General features: G+C 38.7%; 1 protein-coding gene and 2 pseudogenes across 2 annotated transcripts; all 3 read left to right on the forward strand.

Annotated features, from left to right (window-relative positions):
• Positions 1-801: 801 nt before the first annotated feature.
• On the forward strand, positions 802-2,019 carry LOC149100977 (adenosine receptor A3-like; annotated as a pseudogene).
• Positions 2,020-12,856: 10,837 nt separating this feature from the next.
• LOC149100978 (beta-4C adrenergic receptor-like) lies at positions 12,857-13,982 on the forward strand (annotated as a pseudogene).
• An 86-nt stretch (positions 13,983-14,068) lies between these two features.
• Positions 14,069-25,415, forward strand: LOC149100979 (uncharacterized). Of its 2 annotated transcripts, XR_016203081.1 has the most exons (3): positions 14,069-14,956; positions 15,261-15,344; positions 25,051-25,415. XR_016203081.1 is itself a non-coding variant. In XM_089276204.1 (1 exon), exon 1 carries the CDS (start codon positions 14,224-14,226, stop codon positions 15,145-15,147), a length of 924 nt encoding a protein of 307 aa, XP_089132330.1. In that variant the 5' UTR covers positions 14,069-14,223. The 2 variants fall into 2 exon arrangements, 1 of the variants encoding a protein (XP_089132330.1); XM_089276204.1 differs by lacking the exons at positions 15,261-15,344; positions 25,051-25,415 and having other exon boundaries at positions 14,069-15,147.
• The last annotated feature ends 2,154 nt before the right edge of the window (positions 25,416-27,569 follow it).

Raw genomic sequence — 27,569 nt, forward strand, 5'->3', positions numbered from 1 at the left:
AACAGCCGGGTATCGCTTATAGCATTTTCAATTGAAAGAACGAAATTGGTCTGAATAAATCATGCACAGTAGTTTGGGCGTTCACATTCAAGATTTCCTTACTGTTTGAAGGTTTTAAAGTTTAAAATTGATTTCTAACATCAAAGACACACGAGGTCATTGCTGAACCAGGAGATTCAACCCAGGCCTGGGAAGAATAGTTTACGCTAAACAGCTTGGACTGTTTTAAAGGTAATTACACATGCAAATTCGTTCAAGCCAAAGTGGTTTTAAATGGCGCAGCTGACTTGTTATTTTCTGCGCGGTATAGCTGAGGCTATAATTTCCGTCATTGGATTACTGCCGGACAAATACAATGTCTTGGCCTTGCTTGAGATGTATCATTACTTTCCTGTTACTAAATTCAACTCTGAATAAGCGAAATGTTTCAATGATTTGATATTTGTGCTGATCCATGCACGCCGACTTTAATTTGTCACCCACGACTTGCCAGTGATCGCACAAAAAAACTTATTAAGGTTTAGGCTAGGCATATAAATATCCGAGTAGTAATTAAACGTCTCAGAAAGCCTCGAGAAAAGCATCACTAACAGGCTTTCCGAGTTTACTTTTGATTCGTATCATCATGAAAAGCATCTAACCAACTCAATGTAGGGTGGAAACATCTGCTCAAAGAAAAAAGGTCACTAATTCTCGCCAAAGCTACCTAGAAGCAACTTTTAAGGACGAAAATGGCGAAATTAATAGAAGATGGAAAAACTTTGCTGCAGCTTATTATATGCTTTTTTTTCTTTCAGCGAAAAACAAAACCCTAAAATGGTCTCACGAGACTTACACGACTAAGGAATATTAAAGAGGCAAAGGAATCTCAAGAAGCAAAAGTTATATTTGGACAGAGGATTTTCACTACACTTTTGGTTAAACCAACAAAAAGACAGTGTAACAATCGTTGTCAAGAATAAAATGTTAAACTTAACTGAAATTATTAACCAAACTACAATTGAAGAGTTTTATTGCTTGACGTCTATTACCGAACCAAAGCAAAAGATCATTTTTTCAGCAATTAATATTTTTCTTTCCATCACCGCGTTTTTGGGAAATGTTCTGATCATCGCTGTTCTTCCAAAAGTGTCATCACTTCATCCGCCATCAAAGCTGTTGGTGGCTTGCCTTGCGAGCACCGATCTCTGTGTGGGTCTCGTTGTACAGCCTCTTTACGTTAACGTTTTGTTGTCCACTGAGCATTCCAAACATTGTTTATATTCTGTACTACTTTTCAATACAACAAGTGCATTTTTCTGTGGAGTATCCTTGATGACATTGACTGCAATAAGTGTGGACAGACTTTTCGCCCTGAAGTTGGGGATTCGGTACAGACAGGTGGTTACTTTGAGGAGAGTAAGGGTCCTTGCGGTTATAATTTGGCTTTCAAACACTGCGAATGCCGTAATATTTCTTTACATCCCTTATGGCTCTGGCATCTTTGCTACAGAAGTAATCCTGTTACATGAAAATCTACCGAATACTTCGCCATCACCAAGCTCAAGTACAACAGCATGTTCATCAAGGACAACAGAATGGAGGAGAAACTCCATTGAATATTGCACGCTACCGAAAGACAGTGTCTAGTGCATTGTGGGTGCAAATAACATTACTGGCTTGTTATCTTCCATTTGTTGTAGTGATGGCCATATTAGTTTATAAACCTCTAGTTTTCGCACTGCATGCCCCAATAACTCTTCTTTTACTAAACTCCACCCTGAATCCATTCCTGTACTGTTGGAAGATGAAAGAAGTGAAACAGGCAGTGATGGACACGATCAGGCAGTCGAATTGTTTCTCCTGTTAATTCTTTCATGGATTCGAAGCCCTAGCTCTTCTTGGCATCAACTCAATGATCATCCGTCGAAATAAACCTACAAAGTAGGTAGCTCTCCACTTAAGAGCGTTTCCATGAGAAAACCAAGCAGAAAGTGATACAGCTCAAATCACCGATTTCGCTAAAACTTGGCACAAATTTATGCATATATATATAGCAATCTTTGGTTTAGTATTTCTACAACTAGAAATTTCCTGTATCACGTTCTACAACTATCAGTTTAAAAGCACAAATATTTATTTGCCCTGCCGGCTTCTCTTTGTTCTGCAATTTTTTTCACTGAAAATAAGGGGAGGGCCCCCCCTAGATCCGCCACTGTGGGGTACTGTTTACATAGAACTTTAGGATTTATGGTCGTTTTATGAACACATTTACTAAAACACAAAAGCCGTTTTTCTGTCTTAACCTAATTTGAAATCAACAAGAAATATCTAGCTAAGCATTTTCCTATCGATTACAGGTAAAAATGTGGCGAAGAGAGGCACTTGAGACACTTCTTTCAAATATTTTTGGAGCTATATCTAGAGGCATTCTCACTTTGTCGATACAAGATTCAACTCACAAGCTCCCTCAATTTAAGTTTTCAGGTGTAAAATAGAATGGAAGCAAGAAATAACTGCATACGTGTCGCTTAGACGCAATTTTGCGCCCCTGCCTGGTTCTGCCCGGTTTTTTCATGGACACGCTCTTAAGTAATATAATGGCAATGAATTATCTAATATATTAATGCTTTTACCAACATTTAATGATTGAAAATTCTTTCTAATTATATCTTGACACCACATGTTAGTGTCATTGTTTTACAAGCAGGAATTAATCATGTTGGTTTGTTGCATTTTCTCGTTTTTGAAAAAATGTGTGTTACCTTTGATATTTTACGTTTAACCGACGAACAAAACTTATTTAATATTATTTTCAATAATGTTGCTTTCATTTGCGCGAAACTGTTGGTCGTTTCTGTTCAAGGCGTCCTAACAGCTTGAAAGAAACTGGTGGTAAAATTTTCTTTTCTTTTAATAAGTTCCAACAGTAGCAATTTTCCTGTATTTAGTTTAAGAATTAAAGTGTCCGCTATTTCTTGTGTACCGCCTAACCAACAGGCAGTCTTCAGAGAGAACAAAATCAATTTCCAGCCATCTTTAGCGGCTTCGCTTGCTCAATAAAAAGCTTTACTGAAAATACTTTTTGAATGTCCACAGAAGTTTTACGGAATACTAATTACATCGGCATTACACGAAATATTATTTCTTAGCCCTCGTCTACTCTGTCTGCAGTTTTAGTAATTTGCTTTTTTTACAAAAACAAAAATTGCAAGCTATCGATAAAGTGAAAATGGAATCAGCTCGAATAAAATATAACGAGAGTATCTTCCTTATTCCGGTTGTTTTTCGTTAAACAGCTGTGAGATCGTGTCAATTAGTTGTTGAGGGAGAAAGCATATTTTATACGCCTCTTATTGAAGAAAATAAACACAATTTTAACTGCAATCATGTAACACAGTAGCTTCGATAAGTTCGAGGCGCGATAGATAACAAAGTTTTCCGTTATCACTATTTAATATTTTCCCCTTTTTTTCCTGCTGCTTCTCTTCTTGCAGTCCAACCTCCAAGGGGAACGAAATAGATTTACAAAATTTAGAACTTTGAGAAATCAGGGTAAAATTACAAACTTTTTTTTATGAAAATATTCTAAACTTGTTTTGTCTGATTTGTAGAATAGATTCGCTTTTTCTCCGTTGTTGCTCCATGATGAAACATTCACATTTATTCACCTTTGAAAATCATTGCTTTTGTGCAGTAAAAAAGTAATCTTGTTGTCCGCGATAGAGAAAAAGAAAATTATGGGGTTAAAAACCGAGACTTGCCACATCCAGCTCAAGTGGCAATAAAGTAAAAGCATACAAAGCAGTAACATTTATAGTGAAAGGGATTCTTTCCTTGAAAGAGATCAGAATCAGAGCACAGATATTAGAAGGAAATAAATAGCAGTACAATGGTTATCGTGTAACTTCAGTGACCAGGGCCTCGTATGCAAAGGGGTGATAAATCGCAAGACAAAGTTCGGCGGTCATGGCGAACGGACGTGTGATTTCTCGGTTCTCCATTTTGTTGTTGATCGCAAGGACTACTGTGCTCATATGTCTACTAAAAAGCTCTTTATATAGTAGAACATACGAAATTGTTGGTAAGGATGATTCACTCACTCACTTTTCACTATTTTCGCTTTCGAACAGTCGCTTTTCACGAGCTGGTCGAACGATGAAGCAGACACGTGGTCGGAAATTTGTTTCCACTCGTATCTCACTTTATCCTAATTCACAGTCCTGCTTTAACTTATCGCGACTTACAGTGAGCGGAGATATCTGTCCTAATCCCGGTCCAACGGCTACTGTAAATATTTCAGCCAAGTGCGCCGTATGCAAGAGGACAGTCGCGAAGACTCATCGTGCTGTAAACTGCGACTCTTGTTCAAAATGGTGCCACATAAAATGTGGAGGTGTTTCTGTAAACGAGTATCGCAGACTGCAAATGGAAGATGAAATCCCATGGATATGCCCCACTTGCACAGTACCTAGTGATCCTGAGCCACTCCACAGCTTTGTTGATGACGCTACCCTGGAAGTTCTTCACACACACGACCTTCAGGTTTACAATGATCTGGAGCCATTAATTAACACGCAAGGTCTAAAGGTCGCCCGCTTAAATGTTTATGGATTGCCGAACAAAATGTCGGAAATCAGATTCCTTCTCCAAGAAACGAGGTTTGACATCTTGGGGTTAACTGAAACACACTTGAACAACAAAATTGAAGATGACCAAATATCTGTTGATGGATATAAATCGGTACGTAAAGACAGAAAATGTGGAAATTCCTGGGGTGGTTGTGTAATGTATTACAAGAATTGTTTGAATGTCATTGAAAGGGATGATATCTGCTCAAAAAGTGACCTTGAGCAAGTGTGGATTGATCTTATGCTTGCATCTCAACGACTTTTACTAGGAACTTTCTACAGACCTCCAACTGACAACCAATTCTTTGACAAGTTCCATGCAATCTTAGATGATTTGTGGCTAAAAAGATCTAACATTATGGTCATGGGTGACTTCAACTCTGACATTTAAGTCAAGTGTGGGAAAACGCTTGTTGAAAGTTACCAGAAATGTTGGCTTAGAGGATGTCATTAAAGAACCTACAAGAACTACAGAGTTTTCAAACACAATCATAGACCTAATCTTCACTTGTCATAAATCCAAGGTGAAAATTGCAGGCTGTTATGCCCCAGGCATTTCTGATCACCATCTTGTATATGCTGTAGTTAATTTGCGGAGAAAAAATCAAGTCTAGTGATAAAAGAAGTGACAGACTTTAAGAACCTTAATTGCGACAAACTCAGACATGATCTCAGTACGGCACCTTGGAGTGTCTGTGAGATATTTGATGACGTAGATGATGTTGCTTAGGCTTGGGAGTATTTATGTAAGGACGTTATGACTGATCATCTGTAAACTAGAAAAGTAAAAGTGCGCACTAATGGTTTGAAGTGGATGAATGGCAACATCAGGAAGGTGATGAATAGAAGATATGCCCTGCTAAGAAGAGCTCAAAGTAATCCAGGTGATCCAGAAGCTTGGAAACTGTATCGTCAACAACGAAATCACGTGACTAAGATCATGAGAGAAGCCAAAGCAGACTATTGTAATGATAAGTTTAAAAATGCTAACAGCTCAAGTGATTTCTGGACGGTGGTACGTGAAATGCAAGGCAAAACAAAGGGCAGTGTGGGTGCAATCAAAAATGAGGATGGAAACATCATAACTAATGCTAAAGATAAGGCAGAAAGCTTAAACCATTTCTTCTCTAAACTTGGCGAAAGACTTGCAAATGGTATCTTATTGGATAACAGTGTAAATCAACATAACCATGTTTATCAAGTCACTCCTACTGCTGAGCCATTACAACTAAATGCTCACAAGATTAAAATAGTTATTGACAAAAGAGTTAAGCCTGGAAAAGGGTGTGGTCCTGACAACATAACCGCAAGAGGACTCAAACTAGGGGGTGATGCTGTAACTGTCGGTCTATCCTATGTTATGGGAAAAAAGTCTAAAAACCTCAAAGTATCCTTCCCAATAGAAAATGAGTAAAGTAAAAGCTGTACCCAGAAAGGGAAATAGTTCTGAAAGAGGTGACTTCAGACCCATTTCCCTGTTGAGCATTCCGAGCAAAATTTACGAGAGTATTAAAGGGGATTATATTGACTGTCACTTTGTAAACAAAGGACTGTCCAGCGAAAACCAATGGGGTTTCAAACCAAATAGATCTACAGAACTTCTAATGCTGCATCTGACCGAAGTGTGGAGACAAGAGCTGGATAGAAATAGAATTGTGGGTGTACTGTTTATCGACTTTAAAAAGGCATTTGATTCCATTTGTCATAAAACAATGGCTCTTAAACCCCAATCCTGTGGAATTTCAGGAAATGTGTATAATTTGATTATTGATTATTTATCTGGGAGAAAGCAGTTTGTTGAGATTGAGGGTCAAAGATCTAGTGAAGCGGAAGTCAAATTCGGTGTACCTCAGGGCTCAGTACTTGGGCCTAGGCTTTTTAGTATTTATGTCAACGATCCTCCACAGATGCCTAGCTGTGGAAGGATGGAAATGTTTGCTGACGACACAACTTTATATTGTATTGGCGATTCCATTGATGACGTCTGTTCCAAGATCCAAACCTCAATAACTGAAATAGCTAAGTGGTGTAATAGGAACGTTGTGACTATTCATCCTGATAAAACCGAGGTTATGCTTCTTACCCGTAAAGATTGCTTTGGTCCTCTAAGACCAATTAAGCTGGGTGATCACGTAATTAGTTTTGCTAATAAGTCGCACTGTCTTGGGTTCACGATTGATAATAAGTTAAGCTGGGGATACCATATAAAAGATCTTACAACATCTATGACTAAGAAGGTGAAGCTATTACGTAGGTTTAAAAGCCTTCCTTGCCAAATATTAGAACCAATTTACTTTAAGGGTATTCTTCTGAGTGTGACCTATGGAATAAGTGTATGGGGAAATTGCAGTGAAGCGAAACTAGACGGTCTAGAGAAAATTCATCTTAGTGCGGCCAAACTCATCTTCAAACAACAGATACCACCCTCTTGGAAATCATTAAGTTATTTCTACAAGAAGAGGCTTCTCTGTCTGACACATAAAGCTTACTACGGGTTTTGCCCTGAACAAGTTGCAACAATCATTAAGAAAAGTCCTAACTTACGCAATATGAGAGACAACTTTAAACTTACTCTGGACGGACCGAACTCTAATGTTGGAAAACTGTCGTTCAAACATAGATCTGCAATGGCTTGGAATTCTTTACCGCAATCAGTTAAATCCATAGAAGAACACCACGGATTTAAAACAAACTTCGTTATCTTTCTACAGTTATTGACAGAACCTCTTTCAACCAATCAGCAATAATTTACACTAAAGATTTATCAAATTATAGATATTTTTAGGAATTCTAATTTAACTTGTAATCATATTTTAGAATTTTACTCGTTTTTGTAATTATTAAGTTTATTAGGTTTCTTTTTTAATTATTTTGTAACTCCCAATTAACCGCAGGTCCACATCAGCTTATGCTGCCTATATACCGACCTGCGTAAAAAAAAAAAAATGATGTATGTATGTATGTATGTATGTATGTATGTATGTATGTATGTATGTATGTATGTATGTATGTATGTATGTAAATCCAAATGATGAAGTGAAGCCAATACACATATAAATGAGGCACTTTTTGTTAGTTCTCCTAGAGTACAAAACATGGGTTCACTTTTGAGAAGTAAACTTGCCGCAGCAATAAGTAGAGGTTGAAGAACTATACTAACTAAAAGGTCAGTTGTGGCTAAACAGGCGAGTGCTATGTTAGATTTGGTGCGAAGGTGTCGCTTGGTTATCACTGCCACCATCACCATGGCCAGGATGTTGAGCACAGTGGTAAGAGGACAGGTGAGAGCGTTCACGAGGATTCTAGCGATGAATATAGTGCGAAGGTCAGGTAAGTGTTTTGGGGATTTATAGGAGGAAGGGAAAAACCACAATCAGACGATGTGGTATTGAATAAAGTGACATTCATCTTTTCTCGATTCTGACTCGTCAAGGCTCCTTCACTTTGATTTGCTGATATCGCTTGCTCGCGTGTTCCACTTTGCCACTTAGATGAGTTTAATCGCAAATAGACAAATTTCGATATATTTGAATTCAGCCTAAAACAACAGACCTCGGCAAGAGGCTCCTTGGAATAGACCCCTCAAACGCTGTGTTTATTCTTCGGAGCCTCGTGCTGACGTCTGTTGTTTTAAGCTGAACTTTAATATATCGAAGTTGGGCTTTTTCCTTGGTGGTTTGTTCACAGTGCCCCTTTTCACGGTTATAGCTTTTCTCATCTCCATTAAATTGTAGTCGGACGCGGATGCCTGGCAATTTCGAGCAGAACCTAAGGCGCTGTCCACACTACGGCAGAGAGGAAATTGAAAACGGAGGTTTCATTGTGAAAACGCATTTGAATCATCCCCGCCAACTCTACGAAGGAGGAATTAAAGATATCAGTCAATTTGGATTTGTGTTGGCAGAAGACTCGATAACCGAGATCACGAGATCATTGCGACGACATCGTTTTCGAGAAGCACTGCGTATGAAAAGTTGTCTCTTCCAAGGTAGTTCGTTTATACTGGGCACCCTCCCCCCAAGTAAACAGGGCCTACGAGAGGCATGCATCGATACATGTTATACATGTCAAGAAGAAGAAACAGAAGGAAGCGGAAAATCTGCAGATAAATATTTCTTTGAATTCATAAACTCTGTAAATTCATGTTTTAACTTTGTCGACATTTGTTAATTTTGGGGGGATGAAATTTTTTTATAGCGGAACTCTGACGGCCCGAAGGCTCCGCCATTGCGGAGCCCCATACTCATATGGAAAGAAGAGGAAACCTATGAATGGATGTTTTCATGGTTATTATGGCTAGCGGTATTGCTCGTGGGCGCGTACGCACGACGACGGCGGCGACGACGGAGTCGCGCAACATGACGGCCATTCTCCAAATAATAGGTTGACAGAGACATGCGGCATTGGTTTACCGTGTACTTCTTTGATATTGGACATCCATGTTATGACCAATTGACACCTTTCAAAACAAGGTATCCTCTCACCAGTATCACGTAACCATATCGCGGGCTCAAATTTACAGCTCATCGAGGTCAAGTGGTGTTTTTTAAGCTGACTGCTGACCAGGTGCTGGTTTCCGATGGGATCCCAGGCTCATGTCAGGTTAACTTGATGAAAACAAGGCAGGATTGTTCGAAAGCCGGTGAATGCTAACCCAGGATTGAAAGTTAACCGGATTATATTTTTTTCTTCTATACAAATGTTTTTTGCTGCTTTGTTTTGTGTATATGGTGATTATTAAAACTCAATAATATACAGAAAGCGTCGCCGCAAAGTTACAAAACTCCAATCAAAATTCTACCTCTTCCTGGGTTTGCTTAATTGGGCTCTGAGCAACCCGGCCCAGGAGCTACGCATTTAGGCTGGCCTAAATCTATATATTAGAGTCGGTTCAGACAACAATGTAGCACAATTTTAAAAAAAGAAAGTTCAAGGAAACAAAAGGAAAAAATAGCCTCACATTATTTAAGGCTTTACATAGTAATTTCAGATCACTTTTCAACCTGATAATTTTCTTTCTTTTTTTTCTCTACGTGAATCCCAAAAATTTCATTTTTCCGCAGAAAGGTAATTATTTCAAAATCCAGAAGGTTAGAAATTCTCATAATCGGCAGGAGAAAAAGGCGTGCGAATAAAAGAAAAAAAAAAAAAGTACAAATAACTATAATTATAAAAATTATACAACGATCCTGCAAAACTTTGTTATTTGTCCTGCTGTTATCTTCTTGTGGGAACAGCGTTACATTGGTGCAGTTACATTTAGTTATTTGTTTATTTTTATTCATTTTATTTTATGAGTTTTATGAGACGAGTTGTTCTTTCCCCTTAAGCCTGGGAGAAAGCTCTCTGCTTACAGCTGTTTGACGGAAAATAACAGGATTTAAAAATTCCGCTAATTATATTTGATTTTGGTTCATTCCATATGTAAAAACTACTCCTGTTTTTATATTTATAATACTGACTAATGTAAACACTGTAAATGGAGAACAATGAAGAAGTTGAGGTGGGATCCGCTGGCGGCTGCTCTTCAATGTCTAAGGCTATTATTTTGCACTCTACTAATTGCCACCAGAGGCAGTATGAAAAGTTGACTCGGAATATAACGCCGCTTTCGCGGTCTTTCACACCTCGTTTAGCGGGGTAATCCGGCAGGAACCGTTTATAAGGAAATCAAAGGAGACCTATGGCCAAACTCGTGTATTAGGTAATCTAGAGATGAAACATATTGGTGAACTTGCAATTACTGGTGTATTATTAAATGCTGTTAAAAGAAGCGGGGTTGTACCATGCAAGGTCGCACTTAACTCACAAAGTGTAAGCTTTTTTCGTTGGCTTTTTTTTTTTTTTTTTTTTTTTGCACACATATTACAAAGACATACGTTCAGAATAGCTAGGGTGGCAAACTTGCAGCAGAACATGGAGTGGCAAAGGCTAAGGGTTCTTGGGTCACATAGGACACTCCTGCACAACAAATCATAGACTACTTTGCCCCCTCCCCCCCCCCCCTCCCTCACACCCAGATCTTGATGTTGATCTGCCTACTGAAAAAATTTGCATGTATTCAAGTCATACGAGCTCACAAACGTTTTTCATTGCATTTCATTCAACTTGAAAAGTAAAACGATAATACGTCACTACTGCAAGGCTGAGACAACGTCGCAGAGTTAAAACAATATTTCGGCTGGCCTCAGGTTTAGATCTTACTAAATTATAAAAATGAAATTACAATATTATACAATGGTGCCGATGTTTGTCTTATATTCAATAGCTGTTTCGTTCATTAAAAGTTGTTCGTCTCGCTCATATAAGCTCATTAAGGTCGAGGAATAAGACACATTCTCATCAAAGCTTACCACATCAGCTTTTCAGGTCACTTTCCAGCAAACAAATGCACATCTCCTGGTCATTTTGAACGCCTGGACGACTCAAAAATTCCTGAAATTCACCCTTTAAGTTGGCCATAGTACTAATTCGAACATTCGAAGTCACTCCACTTCAATTCAGCGAAACACGTAATATTAATGGTCGTGTAAAGGCTACAAAATCATCAATATTCGGGCTAGCACGATGGACGCATTGAGTAGTAGGCTCGCACTGACTTTACGGTTACTATTCCAATATGGCGTCCGGCTCGGTTACTATCCAATATGGCGTCGGGCGCGGTTACTATTCCAATATGGCGTCGGGCGCGGTTACTATTCCAACCTGGCGTCGGACTCGGGCGCTCTCGTTCGGGCCAACTAATTACGAGCAGTGTCTACACCTGAGTGAGTGAGTGAGTGAGTGAGTGACACATTTGCATATCGGAGTCCCCGCATCAAACACGTTTCTACGCTTTGCGTATCCACAAGTTTAAAAAGGAAAGGTTTCCTAGAAGGATGCCTCGGGCAAGTAGACAGGGTGCCCAGGAAAGATGGACTACCCCGTCTAGCATGTAAGCGCTCCAATGCCTGGGAGAGAGTGCTCATCTCACAGCTGTTTGACGGATAATAACAGGAATTAAAAAATAAGTAAATATACTGATTATATTTGATTTGAGTTGATTCCATTTCAGGGATCCTATTTCATCTAGAGCTTTCAACTTTTGCAAGGAAAAAAACTAATTAGAAGACAACCTACCAATGCAGTTTTAACATTGCACTACTGCTAACTGAGAAGCGCAAAGAGAACAGACGAGGGAATTTCCGTGTAAGTGTTGGCAAAATAGGTATTCAGTCCAAAGTCACCGGAAACTTAAAAAGTCTCTTCAGTAAAGCTTGACAAATTGCACCTTGAATATGTATAAGCCATTAAATTTCTTTTTGGTCTAAACGTTTGTTTGAATTTTATAACTGGAATCATTCTTTATTGACCAAACGTAGCCACTAAACATGGCTGGAAATTGACCCTGTTTGCTGGCTAACTGATTCCCGGCCTAAGACTGAGATACACGCGTATGGAGGACACATTAGTTCTAAGACTAACGGCAAAAATATAGATAAAGATAGAGTTAAGTTCTTAAAAATAACATTTAATAAACAGTTTCTTGCACGCTGTTAGGATGACTCCAACAGAAACGACAATCACCTCTCGATACGACCATCATCTCTCGCGAAAATAAGCAGCATTATTGAACGTAACATATAGTAGTATTAAACAAGTTCTGTGTATCGTAGGAACGCATAGATAACACAGATTTTTACCACTACAAGAAAATGAAACAATACAAGAAGAATATTTCCTATTTGGAAAACAGCGACCCTTGTGGCGGCGAGGTGTCAGACAGAATTGTAAATCACAAAATTTTGCATGGTAAACGCATGAATATTTCAGATATTTTAATGCCATTATTTAAACTCTTAGTACAGAAACCGAGGTACGAAAAATGCTTAAGTGTTAAGAACAACAAGGGAACGACCAAACATTGCAAATCACCGCTTGCTCGATGTACTTAGCGGTTCAAAATTCTCCTGTGATATATATCTATTGATTACCTTCTATTGAAGATCTTTTTCCCAGTGCATAATAAATTTAGCTCACGTGTACTGAAGATTAAAAATTGCCAGACACTTAACCATAGTTTGCTAATGAAATGATGCAAATTAGTTCATTAAATTGTAGACAGGTGATTAAAATAATTTGTTTTCAAACTAAGGGAAATGATACAATCAAAAGTGTGAAATTCTACTTTTATACAAATCATCATGGAAACTAGCAAGTAAAGCGCAAAACGCAAGAAACCCAACTCAGCAACGCAAAGTGAAGAAGCCTTGACGAGTCAGGATCGGAGCAAAGATGAATAACACTACGAGCAACACTGCTTTCTCTAGTTCTACTTTCTGCCTTTATCTTCGAAATCTCGCGAACATTTCTCCTGATGTACGCGCTGTATTCATCACCAGAATGGTCGCCAACGCTCTCGCCTGTCCTTTCATAATTTTGCTCAACATGCTGGTGATAGTTGCAGTGAAAACCAAACCACAGCTTCGCACCAAATCTAACATAGCACTCGCCTGCTTATCAACAACTGACCTTGGAGTTGGACTAGCTCTTCAACCGCTATCTATTGCAAACGAATTAAGTTTACTTCTCAGAGGTGACATCATGTTTTGTACCATAAACGAGCTATCAAACAGCGTCACATTAATATGTTTACGGGCTTCATTTAACCACTTAATTTTGACGAGCGCCGAGCGTTATGTTGCGATAAAACACCCCTTCACACACGAGAGCCAGGTCACTGAAGTTCGCATCATCGTGGCGTCTACTCTGGCGTGGGCTGCAGCCATCGTCCTTTTCAGCGCAGACCTTTCGCAAACAGCAATTCTAATAGTTTTTGAAACGCTACTAATCATTCTCCACATTTACTTCAATGTCCCTGTATACAAAGAAGTCTGTCGCAACAAAAAACAAATTGTTGCTAACCAAGTTTCTTTAGAAGCCCGGCAAGGAAAAGTTACTCAAGAAAAGGAAAGCTTTTTACACGACTGTTAATGTATTGCTTGTTATTTCCCTGTACTATATTCCATCACATATCTCTGCTGTTATTCTGGTCTCTTTCAAGGAAAGAATCCCTTCCAATATAAAGGTTACTGCGTCTTATATAATTACTTTATTGCCTGTTTTGAATTCGTTGTTTAATCCTTTAATTTACGCTGTTAGATTAAGAGATTTTCGCGTAGCCTTGATTCAGTTGTTGTCACGAGAAACTACTGCAGAAGCTAAGGAAATGCAGGACAAAGAACTCCACCATTGGGCGATGAGCACGAGCCGACAAGGCAGGCAGAGCCGCATGGGGGATGTAAAGAAACACCTCTATGATAAAAACAGAACATTTACGCAAAATGGATTAGAAAATGCAGACACCCATTTATTTATGAAAAACAAATACCAGCGTGCTATTCCAATGTTTGAAAACTTATTGAAATTTGAATGTTTTAAATTTGTTGTCCTTGTTTAATTCTGATGAGGTGGGATCTTTTCTTTTTTTTAATTTATACGGGGTAGACAAAAAAATAGAAAAATATTATAAAAAAGCAAGCTCTATGAAGGAAAACGCACGTGTCGTGGAAGAGTGAAGACGTGTTTGCAACTATCCGCAGAAATTTTTATTACTTTGCCTAATATTCTGTTCATGGATAAGCTGAATTCTACTGTTGAAAGTAATTTGAGAAGTCCAAAGTTACCTGACGTTTTTGTGCGTTTGACTGGGGCAAAGGAAAGGAAAGAAAGTTCCAGCTGCGACGACACCATTCTCGAAGCTATCGGAATGGCGGAAGGTTTGGCCGAGAAAGTCGACCTTATCTTAGCTAAACTGTCCAAGCTTGACACGCTAGACGAGATTGAACTTCGTCTGAACAACCTCTCTACTTCTGTATCTAGCATCGAAATGTCCATGAGCCAACTTGAGAAAGAAGTCTCCATTCTCGACTCAAAAACCAAGACTATCAACAAATCGGTAGATGAGTTGAAAGAAAGTTTATGCTTTTGTGAAGACGATATTTCAGATTTGAAGAAGAATGCCTACGACATCAAAGATAATTGTTCTTCGAACATCGACGAACTGCCCAAACAGATTCTGTATTCAGAAACCTACAACAGAAGAGAGAAATTTAAATTTGTAGGCATCCCAGAAAAGATTACTTCAAATGACAACATCTCTGATGCCCGTGAAGGATCAAGCGAGGACACAGCGGCAGTTATTTACAAGTTTATGGCAGACGAACTATCGATGACGGAACCACAGAAGAGAATTGAGTTTCAACCCATTCATCGTCTTGAAAAACCTAACAGAAAGAGCCCACGTCCAATTTTGGCCAGATTTCTTCGCTGCTCTGACCGTCAGGAAGTTTTGGAGCTGGCGCGAAGTAAGTTAAAGGGTACTAACTATGCTGTGTATGAAGACATTCGTAAGGAGTTGTACAATTTGCGTAAGGCCCAAATGTCTAAATTTAAGGAGGTAAAGCGAAGAGTTTTAAAAGCGATTTTTAGCAAAGCTCAGCCCGACCGTCTATATCTTAGTGGCAAATATATCCCAGCAAACGATCCATTTTTCTGACTCAGTTTTCACTTTGTTGTTGTCTTTATTCGAATAGCTATTTCTGTAAAGTGCTTTCCATAATTATGCAAGAGCTGTTTTTTTTTATTTTTAATTAACAATGATATACGCAGGTATTTTTCAATAGCTGTTGTGCTGCTGGGCGTACATGACGCCTGGAGAGGATGACGCCCTTACAACTTGTCTTGGAGCAGTGGGTATGTATATCGCTGTACGTTGTTGTGTGTTTTGTTTCGTGTGTGTGCATAAAGGTTTTAGAATTTCAGAATTTCAATAGGTGTGTCAAGTATTGTTCGCTAGGCTCCACTTTCAATTGTTGTAAGATCTTATTTATAACACTTTCACTTGAAAATGGCTAATTTTAATTTTAAGCTGTTGTCCTTAATGCTCGAGGGATTCGTGACTTTCACAAACGTAAAACAATTTCAACATGAAGATTAGCGAAAAAACTGAGCAACGACGTTTCGGTGTCATCCTGGCACCATTTTCAAGTTAAAAAATATTTGTGCGAAAAGTAAACTAATTTATACCAATGGTAGAGGTGCGAAATTGAATAAATTAAGATTAAGATAGCTGTTCAATGTTCATGTTCATTCCAATGAGGTGTCAAACACTGGTAATGAGTTCAGTGTCTGTTCAAAGCCTAAACAAATACTTTTGCGCGAATGGATAAGGTAGAATATGTTCGCCTTTTGAGTGAATCTTCCATCAACGATACAGCTAAATTTACCGCCGTAAGTTCGGAGAGACCCAAGACGCGTGGACAACCGCCCAAAAACTACCACCCTTTACTGCAGAAAGAGAAACACCTTGAATCTGTCGTGCGCAAAATTCTCCCAAAACAGATTGCCGACTCAGTTTGCCCGAAAGGATCACGACTCGCCCATCTTTATGGTCTGCCAAAGACTCAAAGAAAAACTGGCGATGAGGCCCATTCTATCCGCCACAAGTACTTACAACTTCGCGCTCGCGAGATGGCTCGACGATAAACTGAAACCCCTGTCGATCAACAGCTACACAATATCTGACACATTTTCCTTCGCTGATGAGATTCACAATCTGAGCCTCAACGAATCTGACATCCTAGTATCTTATGATGTCTCTTCGCTATTTACGAACGTCCCACTACAAGAAACCATCGAGATCCTTGCTGACAGAGCTTTTGTTGACAACTGGTTCAACAAAACACACCATCTAAACATCAGCAAAGCTGATCTAATTGAACTGTTGTCAGTAGCAACAAAGGCCCAGCTATTTCAATTTAACGGTCAACTCTACCAACAAATTGATGGAGTAGCGATGGGCTCTCCCTTGGGTCCCCTAATGGCCAATACTTTTCTTTGTTCTATCGAGGAAAAGCTACAAAACGAGAACAAGTTGCCAGACTTCTACAGACGCTACGTGGATGATACACTAGCCACAATGAAAGACATACCAACCGCAGAAGCCTTTCTGAAGACTTTGAACAACTGTCATCTATCCATATCCTTTACCATGGAGATCGCATCTAACGGTAAGCTACCATTTGTCGGCATTGAAATATGCAAGAAGGGCTGCAAGCTGGTAACAAGTGTTTACCGTAAACCCACAAACACTGGTCTCCTCTTACACCACCAAAGTCATGTCGACAACCGCTATAAAAGATCTTTAGTTAAAACCATGTTAAACCGTGCTTACCGCTTGTCCTCAACATGGGAACTATTCTCAACAGAATGCGAACGCCTTAAACTGATCTTTTCTAACCTCAAGTACTCAGATTCTCTTGTGAACTCCACCATCACCCGTTTCGTTAATTCAGTGATGTCACCAGACACAAGATCGACGCCTCCAACAGAGAATATCTACCGCATTGTCCTGCCTTTTAAAGACCAGAAATCAGCGGACATAGTAAAGAAACATCTCTCGGACTTGAGTAATAAACTTGATCACAAACTACAGCCGGTGTTCAGAAGCCGTAAAATTGGCGATGATCTCAAAGTACAAGAGCCAAAACCACCTTTGATCAATCAACAGTGCGTTGTTTATAACTATATATGTGATCTGTGTGATGCAGAATACGTCGGTTACACTAGCCGTCATCTTTACAAGCGCATTGAGGAACACCGATTTACCGCCATCGGAAAACACCTTCAAAATGAACACCGAGTTGATACAGTTGGTGACCTGACTAACAACTTTAAGATACTAAAGAAATGTCAGGGAAAGTTCGATTGCTTGATCCCCGAAATGTTGTGGATTCACAAGAAGAAACCGAGCCTTAACACACAGTCAGACTCCATTCGCGCAAAAGTATTTGTTTAGGCTTTGAACAGACACTGAACTCATTACCAGTGTTTGACACCTCATTGGAATGAACATGAACATTGAACAGCTATCTTAATCTTAATTTATTCAATTTCGCACCTCTACCATTGGTATAAATTAGTTTACTTTTCGCACAAATATTTTTTAACTTGAAAATGGTGCCAGGATGACACCGAAACGTCGTTGCTCAGTTTTTTCGCTAATCTTTATTGTTAACTGTATTTCCAAATTTAATCTTATAAGAATTTCAACATGGATTAAGAAACAAAAGGTTGACATCGCTTTTCTGCAAGAAACCTACAGTTCCCAGGGGACTGAAAATCAATTTTAGCTGCAATGGCGAGGTAAAATGTTGTTTGCGCACGGCACAAATCATAGTAAAGGTGTTCTCATTCTCAGTTTCCATGAAAACCTCCAAATTGATATCAAGCACGTGCTGGGGGATAGCGAGGGCCGATATATCTTTGTGGAAGCTCTCGTTCAAGATGCACCTTTCATTCTCGTAAATTTATATACACCGACGAGCAATCAGGAGCAATGTGTTTTCTTTGATGGTGTTGCTAATACTCTATAAAATTTGGATCTGGGCCATAACTGCCAAATCATTTTTGCTGGCGACTTTAACTGCCATCTCGACCCCAGTCTTGATAATTTAGGAGGAAGAATCGAGTCCAAGCCATCTGTCAAAAAAATCAATAAGATAATGACAAGAAATGACCTCATCGACATTTGGAGAATTCATAAACCTGAAAAAAAGCAGTTTACTTGGACGCAGAAAAAACCCTTAGTAAGACGACGCTTGAATTACTGGCTCGTTAGCACGGAAATTCAAGATGATTTAATCGAAACAAATATAATTCCTGCCATTAAGTCGGATCACTCGGCAATTACTCTAACGCTTAAAAATTTAGATAAGCAAAAATTTAGTCCTTCTTATTGCATGGAAATTCAACTCTAGCCTTTTAGAGGACGCTTCTTATATTCAACTCATCTCTTCGAATTATCCTGAATGGCTTGACGAATTCAAAGATGTTAATGACAAACGGGTCTTATGGGACTTAATTAAATACAGAATTAGACAAGCATCAATTAAATACAGCAAGCAAAAAGCTAGAGAGCGCAGAGCCCGTCTTGCGACAGCTGAACAGAAAGTTAAGCAATGCGATTTGTCGTGTAATAGTGATCCTTCAGAAAAAAATATGTACGACCTTGATGCTGCGAAATATGAATATGAACTATTATTCGACTATATTGTGCGCGGCAACATAGTGAGATCTAGAATCAATTGGTATGAAAAATGCGAAAAAAATTCGAAATATTTCCTTAATCTAGAAAACTCAAGATCCGGTCAAGCTACCATTCGCGGGCTTTTTGATTCTAAAGGAAGAATAACGGTTAATCCACAATCCATAATGAATGAACTAAGGGACTATTACCAGAACTTATACAGCAAGCAAGATCCTGACTTAAATGAAGAACTGTGTTCAACTTTTTTAGACAACAACATTCCGATTCTAAGTGAAGAATCAATGATGGCTTGTGAAGGCAAGCTTTCGCTCGTGGAATGTTATGAAGCTCTGCAAATGTTTTCAAATGGTAAGACTCCCGGTAATGATGGTCTTACGGCCGAGTTTTACAAAGGTTTCTGGAACTTACTAGGTCATCAACTCACTGATGCCTTAAATTATCCCTACGAGCATGGTGAATTATCTAATTCACAAAAACAAGCTATTATTGGATTGATCGGCAAGAAAGATAGAGACAGGAGACACATTAAGAATTGGCGACCAATCTCCCTTTTAAATGTCGATGTTAAGATCGCCTCGAAGGCCATTGCTATACGCATAGCAAACGTTTTACCAGCGATTATACAAGTTGACCAATACGCTTATGTCAAAGGCAGAACGATATTTGATGCGGTTCGCACAATTGACGATATCATGGAATACACCAAAATTAACCAAATACCTGGACTTGTGGTTGCATTTGATTTCGAAAAAGCCTTTGACTCACTAAGTTGGTCTTTTCTATTCGAAGCATTAAATTCGTTCATTTTGGTAAATCGTTCATTTCATGGGTTTCCGTTTTATACTGCAATATATCAAGCTGCATTCTAAACAATGGTTTTTCAACCCAAATGTTGGAAGTATGCAGAGGCGTAAGACAGGGCGATCCGCTGTCAGCGTACCTTTTCATTATTGCCCTTGAACTTTTGCTAATTAATATTCGGCACGACAAGAACATAAGAGGAATTATGGTGAAAAACAGGTATATCAAATTAACAGCCTTTGCCGATGACCTGACGACATTTTTACAAGGTATTAAGTCCTTTGAACGCCTTTCCATCACGCTAGATAGATTTGGTATCTGATCTGGTTTGAAGTTGAATACTGAGGAAACTGAAGCCCTGTGGCTTGGGGGAAACCATTACAACCCCTCACACATCAACATTGAGAAAATTAACAAACCTATGAAAATTCTAGGCGTCCATTTCACCTATGATTTGCGCAAAAGACAGGAACTAAATTTCGAAAATATATTGAAAAAACTTTGAAAAGATGGAAATGGAGACACCTCACTTTATATGGGAAAATTCAAATTGTGAGGACATTTGTCATGCCCAAGTTTATGTTTCGTGCATCTCTCATTTCCCTTACAAAAAAATATTATTAAGCTAATCGATTGTACTATTTATAGCTTCATTTGGAAAGGTAAGGATAAGATAAAGCGCCTTGCTTTCATAAGCGACTATAAAAACGGCGGATTGAGAATGCCTCACATTCAGACAATGATCGTTACGCAACGTATTGTGTCTTGAAAAATATACTGAAGATTATATTAGCCCTTCGAGGCAAATACTCTCCTCTTTTCTGAAAGATTATGGTGGTAAGTTTCTCTTGCATTGCAATTTCAGTGTTGCTGACTTGCCTAAGCTGTCTTCCAAATTTCTATAGGGAATGTTTTGAAGTCTGGTGCAATCTATCCGTAAAACCCATTTTGTCCCGTGAACAAGCCTTAAATCAACTATTATGGAATAACCAATTCCTCTGCATCGGTGGTAAACCTATTTTCAACAAGACGCTCTTCTCAAAAGGTCTCATATCTCTTGCTAATATCTTAAAAAATACTGGTAGCCTTAAACCTTGGACCTTTTTCAAGGCGGAAAGGCTTAATTTTAATGATTATTTGTTACTGTTTGGTCTCTTCAATTCCATTCCTCTCACATGGAAAAAGCTCATCAACTCCAAAGACGACACTTCAGCTGACACTTCAGCTGACACTTCAGCTGAAACTTCAGCTAACACTTCAGTTGACTCTCGGAATATCATGCTCAGGTACACTCTTTCCTTAAAAGATAGTACTCTTCCTCTTGATTCAATCACCTCCTCGAAATTGTATTGGAACCTTATAGAAATTATTCAGGTCTATCCTTCAGCACGGCATAAATTTGGTACCTTGTTTCAGAATAGTGCTTATCTTAATTGAGAAGTGATCTATCAAATTCTTCATGTTGTCACGCTTGACACTAAAACAAGAGTTTTTCGGTATAAATTACTAAATCGAATAATTTTTACCAACAAATCCTTATACAAAATGAAAATGGTTGATTCACCCCTCTGCACTTTTTGCAAATTTTCAGATGAATCTCTCGAGCATCTTTTTTGTAGATGTGATTTCATTGTAGCATTCTGGATGTCTGTTGTTCTTTGGCTTAAATCCTTGCACATTGTTATCGATTCTCTAAACGACTGTGACATAATTTTTGGATTGACGCAAAAAAGGACTCATTGGTTGCTTTTAAATCATATTATCATCGCTGGAAAGCTAGTTATATACCACAGTCGTCTGAAGAATATTTTACCATCATTGCGTCATCTCATGATAAAATTAGATCACACAGAATCCAATGAACTATCTATAGGCATAAAGAACAACCGACTTAAAATCCAAAAAGGAAAGTGGAAGCCTCTCATTAATTAGAGACACTTATGTAGTGTTGTAAGCGTTGTAAACCTTATTGATTTATTTCCATTTCGGCTGTTAAGTATAAGTAGTGTGAAGTAGTGTAGTATACAATGTGAATGTAAAAGTAGTATGTAAAGTAATTAAGTAAACTACTATGTAGTGTAGAAGTGTGTGGTAGTGTAACTTAATGAATGTAATGTAATTATAAAAATAAATAAATAAAAAAAAATTATAATAATAATAATAATAATAATAATAATAATAATAATAATAATAATAATAATAATAATAAGAGATATAGAGCTCTGGGCTGGTCCAACACCGGAAGTCCCCGATTCACGGACTTCCCGTCAAATCTGGCAAATCTGATTGGCTGAGAATACGAAACGAATACTCTGCGCATGCTCAGAAAATCGGGTCCTGCCAGAGCCCTCGATCCCTGCCGCAGGTCAGAAGGATCGTGGGCTCTGGGGACGAGAATGCTCTTCCTTCAGTTATGGTAGTACTGCGTATGGCACAACTAGTTCCGGTTCCGTTTCAAATCATTTATGTACCCAGTGGCGGCGCTAAGATCGTTCTCTAGTTGTGTGGAGGTTCAGGAACTGGATTACACGTGTTCGGTTCAGGTTTGTGCGATGTGCAGTAGTACCATAACTGAAGGAAGTGCAAAGGGGGTGAGACTAAAGATATCTTACATTATGGTAGTGAGAAGGAGGAGATATTTAATACCGGAACCTTCGAGAATGAAACATGTGAAGTGTCTCTGATGTATAAAATGTGAGAAGTCAGGTTTATTATAAGCAAAATATACCAAAAACTAAGATCTATCGACTTAAAAATTGAAACAAAACTTGTTTGAAAAGTTTAGAATTTCCCTCTTTTTTCGGATGTATTTTAACTTGATTTGTTGTTTATCGGAAATGTCACGCTATCAGCAAAAAACAAAAAAAACAAAGAAAGAACAAAACAAAATCTTGTGAGTCATTTTTTAATACGTTTGTAACATGACTAAGTTAGTTCAGAGGGCCAATAACTAAAATCAACCAATTAGATTGCTCTATTGCCGGTCTAATGTTCTCTCGGTAAATGGACCGAGCGCTGTCCTGAATGATCCCGCGCGATTACTCTTGAAGCCCTCGTGATCGCTCTTGAAGCCCGCGTGATCACTCTTGAGGCCCGCGCGATCATTCTTGAAGCTGTTTGTTGCATGGCTTACGTTCCTGAAAGAACAAAACTAATCCTTTTCTTTTTCTTCCAACTCTCTTTCCCTTCTGATTTGTTTAACGTCAGACGGCTCCCAGTCAGAATTGCGCGCTTTTTCCAGTCCGTGATTGTGGGATTTGTTTTATATAAATATAAACATTTTCAGCCCTGTAATCTCTTATTAACCAAGCATACTCAGGACCGTACTGGGAGAATATCGGCCCTCCGTCTTTCTTTTTTTTTGTTTTTTTTGTACGGACGTCGAGGCGTTCGATCCGTACTGTCAAGACCTCGGGCCGATATTCTACCAGTACTCTGCCTAGATCACAGTGACTCCCCATATATTAAATAGTGTATTCAAATGATGATGGAAAGAGGAAGGAACGATCATTGGGACAGTTGCTATCAGAGAATTTTTCATATTCAGACTGCTGTACCATTCTTTTCAATATGTCCTCGTTTTAGCTTTTTGGAACTGTCAGTTCTAGTAGTTCTAAAGCAATCTTAGTTTTTTCGATTTTTTGCTTGCTGTAAACATGACCTCTCACACTGAATCAGCGGTAATTCTCAGTGAGACTTTGAACAAGTTTTACTCCTGAGGGCTCTGGCAATTTATCTTTATCCTTACTATGATAAAAGATATCTTTTTTTACCCCTTTTGCACTTCCTTCAGTTGCAGTACTACTGTGCGTTGCAAAAACCTGAACCTGGGTGAAGAGGTCCTTTATCGTAACTTCACGCTACCATTACGAAAATCTTTTACGATCCATGAGAATAAACCCAAGAAAAAGTAAATTGATTGCTAATTGAGCACGTCTTTGTAATTTTAAAAATCAGCTACATATTGCCCCAAAACATTTATTAATCCAATACTCAATTGTTTTATTATTATTATACAGTTGGGTAGGCTTTATGCATTCATGTCTCAAGGAAGTGATGAAACGAGGCCACCTGGCAAACGAGCTTTGGTCGAAAATAGCGACACCGTTTCAGCGCCACTTCCTGTCATTTCAGCTCTGCCAGCAATGCACTGAAACAAGGTCGGGTCAAATCAAGGTGTAACATTTTCAAATATCAGCCGATTAAGCCGGAGTGAGGTGACATTGAGCAACCTTCAGAATATTTACTAAGGGTTCGCTGATATGAACCTTTATCCATACTACTTTGCATCAGTTACAAGAAGAAAGAAGACTTGATGCTTTTTCACAAGAGAAAAATGGCAAGTCCTTCTTTTCGTTTGTCTTTCGTCTGCTGCTAGATCCATGCAGAAAAGCAAGACAACAAAACATACCCAGAAATGTTGTCGTATTTTCCAGTTAAAGTACGCAAGAGTGCATTGATACTGTTGCTAGAAAGTATTTTTCATCACCTCTTGAGTTTTAAGTTGTTGCCGGGCAAATAGGCTGTCAACCAGATGCCTGTTTATCTGGTTTTGTGGTAAACACTTCACATTTTGGACCTGCAAATTAGTTTTGAGTACGATTTAGAAACCAAAACTGTAAAGTTTGAACTTTATCTTTCCCGCACGATCACTTTCGGTTTTGAATTGTATTTCTTCAAGCAATCCTGGCTTCTAATTAGATGATCTGCACGAAACAATACGAATTAATTAAAACAGGTCACACTTGTGCCGCATGCCGCGGGATCCTCACTGTAAAATATTCACTCGCTAGTTCAATTGATAAGCGAAGTAATATTAAAAAAGTTCATCTACCTAATTTTCCTCTCTAGGGTTTCAAATTGTTGATTTAGTGCCTTGCTGTCGCTGTGTCTGCCTCGTCAATCTACAAAAGCGGTTCACCTGAGGAAAAGGTAATGGTTGAAGCATAACAACAGTTATGATCCATCAAATATTTTCGCTCGCGCGCGATTGGTCTAAACGCGTCCCGTGACCGAATATTCCCCAGCTAAAACGGAATATCCGAGAATATTCCCCGATTTTCGAAACTGCGCGTGTTGCCAAAAACATTTGAAGGATAATAAACACAATAGCCTCCATTTGTCTTTGAAAATATGCTCGTATATTTGTCCTTGGACATTATCTGTTCCTCGAAGCTCAAAGTTTTCCTCAAGCCTCGCTCTCGGAAACTGTTCGCATCTCGGAACAGATCATGTCCACGGACAAATATCCGAGCATATTTTCGCGCCAAATGAAGGCTATTGTTTATATATTTGCTTTATCTACCACATGCGTTTTCAATTGATGTATTTGTTCCTATCCAAGGGCACATGATTTAGAGATTAAGACTTGCTTAGCGGTGTATGTCAGTGTGATATTAGTTGCGAGAAGGTTGTCTGTTTTCTAATATTGATTGCTTTCATCGAACCTTCAAGACCACCAAATCCGGCAACTAGCTGCCCTGATCTCCTCACAGTATAATTAGATGAGTTGAAATACATGTATAATTCTTCGCTCCTCAGGCTTTGTAGGATTCACCTGCTAGTAATCCGGTGAAGAAATACAGATTACAATTTGAGACAGAAGATGGAAAAGAGAAAGAGGAAGAGCAGGAAGAGGTTGAAATTACCTAAAGAAGCAAACAGATCAATACATTTTAAGTCGCACTACAAAGATTTCTTTTAATTTTTTGGTCTAGGAAAGTCAGATTTTATTTCAATTGTTTTAAATGACAACTCTTTCAAATTATTTCAACGTGTCTAAACATGTCAAAGTGAGCTTGTGGATATGGAATAGCAACTAATAACTTTAGCAAAGTTGTGATAAATTAATTGTATATGTTTTCATTAGATAATTACAATTTAAAAGAAAATACTGAATTAAACAAAGTTAAAAAGCCTTTTTATGTGCCACATAATGTGCCCAAGTGTTACACTATATGTATTCTATATATAGGACTGTTTCGAGATCATTTTTTGTCTTCGTCTCCTCCTGTAGGTTCATAAAGGTTTATTCGGTGTTCCTTAAAACCCAGAATAACTGGCCAGCTCAGAAACTGAACCGCAAAACAAGTTCTATAAGTTCCTCTTGGTATTGTAGAATCCCGGAAGAAAGGGCCTCCTCCCCCCTACAGTACGATTCTACCCCTGCCCTAAATCACTGCTCGTCGCCAAATTTGTTCGGTGTACACACAGAACTGTCTCCGAGATCATTTCTTTCTCAGTTGTAAAATAATGTGTATCTTTTTTCCTTTCTGTAAAACGTTTTGAGCGGAAACAGGCAGAAAACCAAAAGCAGACTGCGGGGAATTATACTTCGTTCAAGCTCTCACTTGGCCTTCACTACATGAATTCACTCTTTTCGCTTCACATAGTTTGTTTTTTGCTTTTGTTCTTTTGACTTTCAACTTGAGATTACGCGTGCAGAGGATGACTGTCTCTGGCGTGCAGTCCAAAGGATTCTATAACCTAGTTTCCAAGGCTTTTCCCTTAGAGAATGGGAGGGAAAAGTGAGAAAGCCTGGGAACGAAATTGAGGATACCGACACCAACACTGTGATGATTTCAAGTCTTTTTTTTCTCTTAATTACATGATAAATTTCAAAATTAGAAGGATACTCAACCAAAAATAAACAAGGATGGTTGAATGGTAAGGCTTGAAACAATCGGCAATTATTTTTTTTTTCTTCAAGTTCTTGTTCGTGACGAACTCATAAAAAGATGGGACAAAGAACTTGCCAATTTTTACAAAGAAATGTATGCCATGGGGGGCAACGCTTATTCCCTGGCGTACATTTCTTTCCAACTTTGGGATCCCATATTTTTATGAGTTTGCAACGGATTCTTATGAAGCATCGTAGATTTACTAAATTCGGCTTGGTATAATCGATCTATGGAGGCGATTTTTTGTGTAGTTGATAATTACGAAAAATTGTTGATATATAAACAATATCCTCCATTTGGCTGGCAAATATTCTAGGATATTTGTCCGCAGACATTATCTGTTCGAAAAGTCTATCCCGTGTTTTTATCCTTCAAATATGTTCCGCAGTTTTGACATTTGGGGAATATTACTCGGATATTCCCAGTTTTAGCTTGAGTATATCCAGTCAGGGACGGGCGCGCTTTGACCAATCGTGCGAAGGCAAAAATATTCCATGGATTACAAATCAACAATAACCTCCATTTGGCGAGAAAATAAGCTTGGATATTTGTCCACGGACATTATGTGTTCCGAGAATCACCTTTCCGAGAGCGTACGTTGAGGTAAACTGTGAGCTTGGAGGAACAGATAATGTCCAATTGCAAATATCCGAGCATGTTTTCGCGCCAAATGGAGGGTATTATGTTTATTATCCTTCAAATATTTCAGTTTTCTCAACGCGTGCGGTTTTGAAAATCGGGGAATGATTATTTCTCGAAGTCCCGAGTTTTAGCCGTAGCATATTCAGTCACGTGACGCGTTAAGACCAATCGTGTGCGCGCGAAAACATTAAATCGATTATAATGCGTCAAATCGGTAGGAAGGTCCATTTGTTTTAAGCGCGTACTATATATTTAATTGAGAAATAAACTGAGTGCATTGGTGATTATTGAATAATTGAATATTGGTGTGCTGCGGATGTACACAAACATGGCGTTTTCATACTGGGCTCCGTAAATTTCTGGGAAACATTTTGACGAATACCTGAAGTTTGAGGAAACGCACAGGCCTAAAACTTGGAGAAGTGTCTCATTTAGTTTCATCTTCCATAACATCACAATTTCTTAGCTTTTTTCACTGGATGGTTTTCGATATATTTTTTATCGCGTGACGGTCAAAACGATCTATATATTAAAAAGAAAATGGCACGAGCAAAAGCGACAGCTCCACAAGTACGGCATGCAAATAAATCTATCTAGAGAACACTGCGGTGTCTCGAACGAAGAACTCTTGTGCACTTTCATGGAAGCCAGTGTCTAACAAGGACGCAGATATAATAAGTAGTGTACAGCTGTACTGGGAAAAGTTCTAAGCGGGGCGTTTCCCAAACGAAAAATTTATGCATTCGA

This window comes from Orbicella faveolata, unplaced genomic scaffold (genome assembly GCF_042242905.1).
Source record: "Orbicella faveolata isolate gen_17 unplaced genomic scaffold, um_ofav_v1 contig_4, whole genome shotgun sequence".
NCBI classification, from domain to species: Eukaryota; Metazoa; Cnidaria; class Anthozoa; order Scleractinia; family Merulinidae; genus Orbicella; species Orbicella faveolata.

Excerpts from the sequence above, each read along its gene's own strand:
- LOC149100979 (XM_089276204.1), top strand. The coding sequence starts at position 14,224 with ATGGATAAGCTGAATTCTACTGTTGAAAGTAATTTGAGAAGTCCAAAG.